We start from the raw sequence: 10,377 nt of genomic DNA, 5'->3' as shown, positions 1-10,377 counted from the left end.
TTCCCACTCACTCACTCACTCTCCTTTTCCTTCTCAAGTATGCTGGTATATTTTACACACACACTCTCTCTCTCTCTCTCTCTTTCCCACTCACTCACTCACTCTCCTCTCTCTCTCTCTCTCTCTCTCTCTCTTTCACTCCCTCATTCTCACACGCTCTTATACATATAGTTAGTTCTCTCCGTCTACAGCACTTCCTGTGTTCCGCCACGTTCACCTGTCCGCCACCGCCGCCACTTGCCTTTATAACTATCTAAGTACGCGTACCCTGGGCTCGCCATGTATTCCCTAGTGCAGTTTCCACTGTTTTATACCGACTACCATCCTCTACGCTACTCTGCATCGCTGCCAAGTTGCCTTCCTTGCTAGTCACACTCGGTCTCACAGTGCCTTCGGGTGGTGCTGTCATTTACTCCCTTTTACTACTTGAACGAGTTACACGCCGATTTTACACTCGATTTTCTGCTAAGCTGCTATACTGCTAGTGCCAGCCTATGGATACAGCTCGAAGACTTAGGATGATATCTGGAATTGAAGAAACGTGAGTATATCCTAATTTGTTTTTAATACTGCTACGTATGGCTTTGGCTTTTACTGTTTATAATCATTTTGGCTTAATCCATGTTTCATTGATACCACACGTGTATCTTGTATAGGTCCTGTAGAGTTGGTTTAATGGGTATGAAACGAATGAATTATAGTGTACCTTGTCGAAAGGATTGTCCATTGAGAATCGTGGGATTTTAAGGGTTAAATAGACCATGACCTTGAATAATTTCTTGGGGTTTAACATTGCATTGGATTCTCACAAATCTTTACAATGGCTCGTGGCAAGGAAATTACCGGTGATTCATATTATACCGTGTACTTGTTTCTCTTGTGATTTCCTCTCCTTCTCAGCGTATCGAATACAACTGGTGCGTATATGGTTCGATTCTTATGAGAACCTCTTGATTTGAATTCCTTTAATTCCCCTTTATCGCAACTGTTGAATATTAAAATACATTATTAGCTCTGCATTATACATGAATCCTCACGGAACGACGAAATTAAATTTAAACTCGCGTTACGTTAAATCTACAAGCAAGGATACCAACTGCGCTACTAACTTAAGAAAAGTAATAATCTGAAGTGCCAGAGACCCAATGAAAAATTGTTACTAAACGTGTCCGTAGAACAAAAATTGCCAGATGAGATAAGCGTGAGAAAGTATCGCTATTAAGTTTAATTATAATAATATCTCAAGCCAAGGTTACAAACATGGAAAAATCGAGTTTACGACTCGCCATCTGATATCAGAAGTAAATTAAAATTCTTATCGTTACCGGTTATCATCCCCGCTCTTATAACTTCATCCATCTAAAGGTAATACTCGCTACGATTTCACATGCAGAATCATAAGGTAACAATGATAATACTGAATTCATACAGTTCTGCACAGTTGGTAATCTTATGCAATGTTTTTCATTGAATACTTTCTCTGTCACGATGTGTCGCTTCATCCTCGTGAAGCGATGGAGCTGTCAAGTTCTGGTAGCGTGTGGTAACGCGTGGTGAATAAAATGATTGTCGAGAACGATCGACGAGCGAAGGAAGCGTGCTTGGCGAACGCAGCTGCCGTGACAGCTGCAGCACTTTGGAATACCTAGTTACCCTGGTATACATAAGTGCTTCTTATTGCGAAATCAGCGTATTGGTGCACATACGTATGTCATCGGTATTCCTCATCAAATTCAATGGTATCCATATACTGTATACCTATATTATACATTGTACTCCTCTGTTTATCGTGTACAACTGTACGGTTTGAAATAGCATGACGAAAGAGTCCAGGAGCAAGTTGAATATTGACTTCTAACCGAAACGTCCTCTTGTGTCAGCTGCCCTGACTTTATTTTTCATTGCAATTTCTTATGCAGTGGAACAAATAGATGTTCTTCTTTCCTCTTCTGTCGTGCTCTCCGGTTATGCGTTGCGAATTACTGTTATGAATTTATTGCGGGACGTTGCGAATGATGCAAAGAGAATCCTCCGTTTTGCATTTCACCAGCGAGCTCTGTCAATAAAATTATGGCCGTTCTCATTGGTTTTCATGATTTTCTCCGAAGCTCACTTATGGTATATTTATCCGATAGAAAAATATTACTTAACCTCGCGAAAACTCCGAATGCAGGTGAGGAATTTAACGTATCCGAGTGCACGGAGTCCTCGTGCGCTGAGAGATTGTAGACGCAAGATGAACTCCTGGAGATCCTTTCACTTGGCTGTTTTGCGATACGGACCTTCCTCTACAGCTATAGTAATGCAAAACGTATCACTACGGTCGGTTACTCAACTTGCATACTATACTCGCTATACATACCTATACATCTATGTACTACTGAACGTAGTAGGTTCCTGCACGTTTTCAGTCTCACGTAGAAGACACTCGCTGGCAGTCTCTTCTTCCTGGTGTATTCTAGGGTAGCCCAGGACGTTCACATTTTCATGGGAAATATAAGTGAAACTCATGGAGGATAGAGTTTTCTAAGGATTATTCGTTCCAAGTGTTGTCAGGGCGTAGAGCAGGGGAATTAAGCGTGTCCTACAATGTGTACCTAGAGAATACAGTGCCCATAGAGTAGACAGACATAATGTTTTCTAGGAATGAGTAAGTACTTCCGTTTGGTAAACGAAATGTGGGCTGAGTGGTCCGGCTTAATTAAAAGTGTCGATGGTCCGTGCTCGTGCATAGAACGTGGAACGAATAGCGTCCATCGTGCAGGGTATAGAGCGAGCAGATGTGCGCGTGGCACAGGAAGTTTAGTTTTACCCATGAGGGGCAGCTGATCGTCATACATACAGTATACTACCTACATTCCTTCCTTTAAGGGTTGCTGATACTTTGGGGATGTGTTGGTCGACCTGAAATGGGAATAAAGAACCAGCAGCTAGTCACTTTGGTTTATGTGGATATAAATACTTATCTAGATAGAATACTTGCTAACTTTCTCTTATTTTCATGCTTTCAAAGTCCTTTTGGTCAAGAATTGTTGAAACGGACTTTGACCATGTTCTGAAATAGCCTAAGTAAACTCATAATGAGGAATGACTGTTAAGGCAGTGAGACATTTTCGAAATAAATGTTTATAACTGTAACGATTTGAATTTATCTTAGTTTATAATTTGTGTGGTACGTGACTAGTTAGGTATGAGATATACTTGCTTGCTAGTGGGTGTTAGAAGATACCCTGATGATGATAAAAAAAAAATGAAAACTGCTGGTCAGATTCTGAGGGACTGAGAGGGCTGCAGCTGCCGTGACAGCTGCAACGTTCCCAATATTATTTCTCGGTGTTTCGTCGCTCCTATATCCTCAGAATTTTGGGTCCCTCCCATCTTTCCAGGTGCACGGCATCGGGGCTGGTCCAAAAATCTTTCTTTGTTAGCTTCCAACAGTATCCAGTCAGCATTTTGCGTCCATCTGGCTCTACCAAGTAAAAATCCACGTGTACTGTAGCCGCATGCATATGTACGCCACTAAAAGTAACGCGTTACCAACCATCTGCGTTCGACTTCTTCTTTAGGAGTCCAAAGATATATCAGTTATATTAGAACCTAGAAGTATCTGCTTTTTACTTATACGTAGCACTGGATATCTCCACGACTTCACATATTGCAATCAAAGTAGAAGAAATCTTCCTGAAACAATTTTATATGGTCCTCTCTGTTCATTCACTGCCATATTTTTCGCCTTCTTTTTACCCGCATCGCAGAAAAGAAGCAATTTGGTATCGGGTAAGAAGACGTGATCAAACGAGGTCATCAAATTCTAGGCCTCTGGGTCTGAAATTGATCTGCGATTTTCTAAGCAATAGATGAATGATCTCTTGAGAGTCTAGTAGGTCAAGTAAATATGTTATAATTTATATTTAGCTTCCCAAGAAATGTATACTGATTGTACTCACGTGTTGTATTTATGATACTGCAATGATCCTCGCTTGATCAGCATAGTGATTAAGCTGGGGATTCTTTGAGCAATTGATTTACAATTCAAGATGAGAATTGTGCGAATCAACTTACAGTGTTCCTGCTGCTGCGCATTAACTTAGCCATTTGCGGTACCTCGAATCAAGCCGGGCCTGATAAAAGGGAAAATAAAGTTGATGAAGAAATAAAAAAAAAATATAAGATGGCAATAAATCACGAGAAGAGTGGCGTCTTGCGAATCCGCGTGCTTACACTTTTACATTCGCGTAGAAAACATTCCGCCGTGAAGGAGCGTCAGTACAGGTACCTACTAGCTGTATATGCATATATGTATTTGAATATACATAAGAAATTGGGAATCAGTGATACCACTTGTATAAAATCTCGTCATGTCCTTGGTATAAAAATAAATGTTATGCCCCAATTATGCACCATGCATTTAGGAATGTTGCTCCATGTTTCAACTCTGCGCCATGACAAACATTAGTGAACTCCTGTAAATTAAACTAGTAAAATATTTGAGTTTCATTTCTACCCTCACTCGATAATATATTGGGACTATCAATTATTATCTGCTTTGTCTCTACCATACAAACTCGCTTTCTTTCCAGGACGTTTGGTTGGTAGCTTTATTACCTCATTCAGAAAACCGCATGTATTAAGACAATAGTCTTTGTTTCTAGAATTTTGGAAAATGACAGCGGATCCTTTCGAACTGGAACGAAGGTACAGGCACTCAGAGTGGCGTTACCGGTTGTCATATCTAAAGTTGCCGACCAGAGTGCTCGGCCTGTTGTTCAGAATAGTGGGGAGAAGGTCGGAGAAGGCCGCAGCTGGCTAGATCCTATCCATATGCAACTGAATGTGCGAAGCATACTTCGACATAGGCCTGAGCCTGACATTTTTTCCCTATTAGCCAGAGTTGTCCACGCAGGCGCTCTTACGAATACGTGTATACGGAGATTTCTTATCTATAAGAATTACTTTACGGGCTTGTCTTGTGCCGCTCTAGTATTTCACGACCTGTTACAGCAATCCGCAAGACAGTAAAATGATTTTCTAATGCGTCCTTGATGCCATATATCCTGTTCCGTTTAAATCACCAACAATTAGAATATTTCAATCATGCAGTATCTACGTGTGAACATTCATTAGACAAACAGTACACAGATTCGTATCTAGCACAGGAAATACCAAAAAGTCCAGGATAATATTCCAGGATGGATGTTCCCTTGATACTTCTAGATCTCTGCCATGTAAATCTCAACTGTTGGTATGGCCTGAAGGATCGCGTGTGCCTCGGCATGTGCCACATTGCCGATAGTCTTGTTCCTTCGCTCTCTCGTACCGTGCATATGTACCTTCCTTTGCTTCTCCTTTCTTTCATGCTCTTTCTCAGCATATATGTATATAACAAGAGGACATACGAAGTCTCCTCTTAACCATGTTGTATGAGCAGAGACCAACAGAGACGCGTGCTCTACCCCTACTATTTCTATATGAGCCGTTCATCCAAGCTCAAAGCTTCCCCCCATCACGTAGCTGTTCAACCAATCACAGCACGCCGAGCTTGACTCGCGCAGTTGTTCACTGCGCAGGGACTACAGTTTGCACTCTTACTCAGTCTGTCAACGAACCTCTTAGCGTGTGGTACGTCATTCGTGTTGATCGCGATCGATCGGCGTGTTACACCGGATACACGCGTCTCCCTGAACGGGCGAGTGGTCGCGCAACGTTTTTACCTACATCGGTCCGGTCCGGTTCGCTGAACCTCCCATCCTGGCCGTGTTGTATTTCTCTCGCGTGCGAACAAGTGTGAAACGAGGAATAGCTTCGCGACAGCAGTGAACTTCTTCTTCCCTTTTACGTTTCCCTACGTAAATTCGCGAAGATGGTGCGCGGCCTTTCGCAGTGGACGAAGACCCTTAGTTTTCCGGCTAGGGTCTCGCCTCAGAGACCGGCCAAGGAGAGTAAGAGCTTCAACGTGAGTCCTAGTGCGAGTCCTACGTCGCCACCAAGTCCTATTAATGATAACATGGACAAAGCACCGATTATCACTGACGAGGTGAGAGCTTGGACCGGAATAACATCTTATTATGTTTAGTATATTTTACTTGTTTCTATCTTGAACGTAGAATGAGATTACTTAGAGGGCTGTGTTGTTGAAACTATCCTGAATACTGTAGTCTGTTACGAAATTTCCAATAGCGGCCGAATACAGTCTGCTTATCTATCTTGTAAATTTTTATTTATTTTCCTTGAATTTGAAACCCTTTTAAATCGTTGTGTACTCGTCCCTCGATAATCATCGTCGATGCATGATTTTCGAGGAAAGCTGTAATCTCTCAGCATGATAAAAGTAGTGGTTCCATTTTGAGTGTGGGTTGTAAACAAAGCTACACCGGTGCCGACGTACCCGCTATAGGTGTATATTTCTGTCGCTGTTATACATATATAGTATCTAGCCTCGTTAAGGATGACTGGGGTTTTTCGTAGCCGACTCTTAACAGAAGTTCAGCCGTATCGAACGTACTCAGGTATCCGTTACCATTACGAAATGTTCGTGAACACTTGCTTTTCCCAATATGTACATATTATACATAAAGAGCAACGCACCGTGACTTTCATGCGTTCTCCAATGAAATAATCGAGCAGCGACTGCGTTGATGGTCGCGGTGCCGTTAACGCAGTAACGAGCCGTAGAACCCAATGGAAATGCGCGGACATAATAATTGCCATGAAGAAACATATACATATATAAAAATGAAATGTCATTATGTAATATATCTTCGAAATTGTCCTAGGAAAAGAATGGTAAGAATACGAAATAAAGTTTATTTAAATACGTAAATGCTGATGCCTCTAACGCGCATCGTCATCTCTTGGTATTTATTACCCTACATTATAGTTGTATGAATCACGAAGAATACACAGAGTCTCCCAAGTGCCAGGAACATTACTCAAAAATCAAGATCTTATACGTCGGGGGTAAAATTTATTTTATCTTCGCTTTTCTCGGTTAAATTATTGTAGGGTGAACCCTTTTTTCTCTCATTCTACCTGCTCTGGATGACATTCATCATTTCTTATACAGAAGAGCAGCTGCCACGCGTCGTTTGCAGTCTGTTCGAAAACGGATGCTCTGTTGGGGTTTGAAGTTTCAGGTTAGGGACTTTAAAGGATTTTGGTTTCCAGTACCTAATGCGGTCCGTTTAAACCCCTTGTGGTATAGTATGTCTTCAGCGTTGCTAGGATAGGTCTGCTGTTTAATTTTCATTGAATAACCTCACAGGAATATCCTTCTCCAGCGACTTATTGTTCCTTTGCTCGTTATTGTTCCCGTGTTGTTTGCTTGGTCGAGCAATGGCGCTTTGTTCGACGAATTAAAACCCCTCTCGAATCGGTAATAAGGAAACGTTTCCGTTAATCGACATTGTACCAAGTATATATATTGTTATGTCGCCAGGAGCAATTGAGAGGAAATCTTAATCGGCCCTTTTAATCGCGCGTGCATTCATAAATATGCCAGTTGCACCGTTACAAAGTTCAATGGTAATTCTTAATTACTTGTTCGAGCATTCGTGACCCACGCGCATTAATGTTACGTGTCCTATCTGAATATGTAAGATTATTTAACGGAAACGTTCCGTACCAGCGTCATTTATTTTCATGGAAATCTTCTTGATTAACAAGGAAATTGGTAGAGCCAATAATCGAAATTGTTAAGATCCGGTTTAAGGGACCTTATCCAATTACCGTTTCTGTACCGAATGAGGGATGAAAGAAAAAGTTTAGAAATTTTCTCACCCCGCCCGAAAACCGTGAGAAGCCGAGATCCGGGCTTCCAGATGTTTCGGAATTCTCTCCGAGCATCTTACTGTATCATATTGAAAAAAAAGGGAACAAGGTTACATGGTTGTCGCTACATGTGAATCGGAAGCCGCGATTTATCGCGTTTACTTTTTCTTTTTATCCTAAGAACACAGTGACGAACAGACTTCCTTAATTTTCTTTACTTCTTTTTTTCTCCTATTAGTCTCTATCTCTCTCTCTCTCACTCGCTCATCCGTTTCATGGTGACCTTACGCAATCTCTAAGAACGAGATTCTCCACCGGATGTGAATACTTTTGTAGCATTACATTCTCATTGCCTTGATGACTGATTGAACGATTATTGGGCGCGGAGGAATTCCGTTCTATTAAAGGTCCATAATGATTTCGTATACAGTCGCTTCGGTTCGTTATTATACGCCACACGATTTGTCTAGTTATTTTTATTAAGCATTCCTATACCATTTCGATAATCTAAATGCACCTATCAGTCTTTTGATTTTATGTACTTTGAAGCCTGAATCACTCAACGTATAAGGAGACCATTTCTATTTCTATACTTTGAACAGTCGTATAACCCTTTCCGATAACTCTCTATGGAGATAAGTCATCCCCTTTGCGGCACGTAGCTCGCAGGGATCACCAAGTACCCGTGTGAACGTTTCGAGCAAATATCAACATCGTACGTTGCCACGGGGGAAAGGCGGGGTTGCGGTCGGCCGTGTTTATCCTTCTATGAAATTACAGCCCTCAAAAATATGGACCCCACCGTAACAAGTCCCATGGTTATTGATACCGCAGGGTGCAAGGAGAAACAGTGTTCACCACCGTAACATCGGCAGAGTACGCCTGACGTCCTTAACGTACCCTGCATTCGGTACCCTTGAAACTCCTTCGTGTAAATACACTTCAGGACAGTGACAATAATGGCGGCACATGGCACGTGCACGTATGCTGGGAGAACAAGAGGGTGTCTGGTATATACGTATATGAAGAGTTAAATTATGGGGGGCCCGTGACAGAGACACGCACCCTGTAAATTAGTCACGAACCTGAAGAACCCCACGAGTGGGACTCCTGGCAACACGGTTCCTCCTTTTGCCGATAAATCTTCTCCCGATTACGCGTTACTGTCCGTAACACAAAGCAACGTCCACGCGGTATCTTCCTCTTGTATTACGTGAAAACCGTGCTTAATACCAAAGCCTAGTCCGATCCAGTGATTCTGGGCAAAGAGCATGCAGCTAATGAAATTTCAGCAAATTTCACTGTGCACGGTTTTACATACACCGTTACGCGTATGCAGGTAGCCCGTATGTGAAGTTGCATTAACCGTGAACAATGCATTTGCATTGCGACCTCGTAAAGGAGAGGGGAAGAAAAAGAAGCCGGTAAAACTTAAGCGCAAAGTAATTCGCGTCTAAATCCCGGAGTTCTCAAGCGCCAAGCTGCGAACGGTGACAATGCGTCTGGCTCTTGCCGAGAAGAGAGTTCAGTCTGTTTGGATGCAGTTGAACAGGGAGCGTGTAATGTACAGTGCACGCTACAATACGGTATAATGTAGCGTTCTTATACACGTATGCACGCATTGCTGTACCGGATAGGTGGACGCCGGAGAGAGACACGTTCGTACGTAGAAACTTCTATACATTGTCGGGTCGAGACCACGAGCGGAGGTGTGTTGGTTAGCGAGCGAGACTCCTGGACGAGTCTCTGCATGGCAGGGCAGGGCAAGGCAGGCTAAGGCAACGGCGGAAGCGTGGGAACCAAGCGAAACAGATGGCCTCGGCTGCTTCCGAGCAATCTCTTGGCTCTCCTCACATCTCAACGCTCTATGCTTAACGTTGCGATAAAGTTTACGCATCATCACGGGCTGGTATAGGGAGCCTTGAAATAATTTTTAAAACCTTCCAAAGCTGCGTTTTTCCTACACTTCCGGTTTTCATCGATCATTTGCTTGGCACGTTGGGTACAACTGAGAATTTCTCTTGTAGTTTTTGTATACTCGCACGGCCCTGGTCTGTCGGAGTCCTTGTGTACGGAGACTTGACTCAATTATTCAGCCGTGGAAACTGCAAATTGGAATTAGTCATGTCATGTGATTTTAGTTATTTTGAAAACCTCCAATGATCTTACTCGCTATGACGTACGTTGACGGTTTCCTTCTTGACTGTGTGCATGTGATACGTGGATATAGCCGGTAGATTAATGTGGATGGCTAGACCGTACCGGTACTGTACGCTCGATTATGCTTGGTGCACCGAGGCCCTGTTACCTCAGGCAGCCTTCTGGAAAACGGTCGGTCGACCCTGCCTGGAATTTCAGCCGGTCGACCACCAGGGGAACCCGCCAGGATTCATCTATTTGCGGAACGTTCGGCCGGTAGTGACCGTTTACCCAAGAAGACTGGGCGCGGGTGCTTGTATATAGACAGCTCTTATTAAAGCTATGCGTATATGACCGTTGTAGTCATTTCTTGACCCCTCGCTCAGGAATGCGAGATAAATACGGAGAGTTACTCGGCGCGGTAATTACCGTGTGTTAATTTAAAAGCGCACGCTCCGTGGCGTTGGGGGG

General features: G+C 42.9%; 1 protein-coding gene and 1 long non-coding RNA gene across 9 annotated transcripts in view; one reads left to right on the top strand and one right to left on the bottom strand.

Moving 5' to 3' along the window:
* The first annotated feature begins 389 nt into the window (after positions 1 to 389).
* Positions 390 to 10,377, top strand: part of LOC107271545 (TNF receptor-associated factor 4) — a 16,751-nt gene continuing 6,763 nt past the window's right edge. Inside the window, exon 1 of one of the 2 annotated variants that reach the window (XM_015747687.2) lies at positions 390 to 541. Coding sequence is in view for 1 of the 2 variants with exons in the window: in XM_015747685.2 (XP_015603171.1) it covers positions 5,861 to 6,034 (174 nt within the window). In the remaining variant the exon portion in view is untranslated. Of the gene's footprint in view, positions 542 to 5,594; positions 6,035 to 10,377 lie in introns of those variants that run through there. The other variant, XM_015747685.2, reaches the window with a different exon arrangement.
* LOC107271552 lies at positions 418 to 5,449 on the bottom strand. Of its 7 annotated transcripts, none has more exons than XR_003060941.1 (10): positions 5,164 to 5,449; positions 4,606 to 5,054; positions 4,222 to 4,463; positions 3,948 to 4,121; positions 3,542 to 3,877; positions 2,988 to 3,469; positions 2,363 to 2,904; positions 2,152 to 2,294; positions 862 to 2,056; positions 418 to 525 (listed from the first exon to the last, which is right to left on the bottom strand). It is a non-coding gene; the product is annotated as an uncharacterized LOC107271552 (long non-coding RNA). The 7 variants fall into 7 exon arrangements; XR_003060944.1 differs by having other exon boundaries at positions 2,363 to 3,469; positions 3,542 to 3,681; positions 3,745 to 3,877; XR_003060942.1 differs by having other exon boundaries at positions 2,363 to 3,469; positions 5,136 to 5,449.

This window comes from Cephus cinctus, unplaced genomic scaffold, assembly GCF_000341935.2.
Source record: "Cephus cinctus unplaced genomic scaffold, Ccin1 Ccin1_scaffold0997, whole genome shotgun sequence".
NCBI classification, from domain to species: domain Eukaryota; kingdom Metazoa; phylum Arthropoda; class Insecta; order Hymenoptera; family Cephidae; genus Cephus; species Cephus cinctus.
This window is presented reverse-complemented; position numbering and strand designations above follow the sequence as displayed.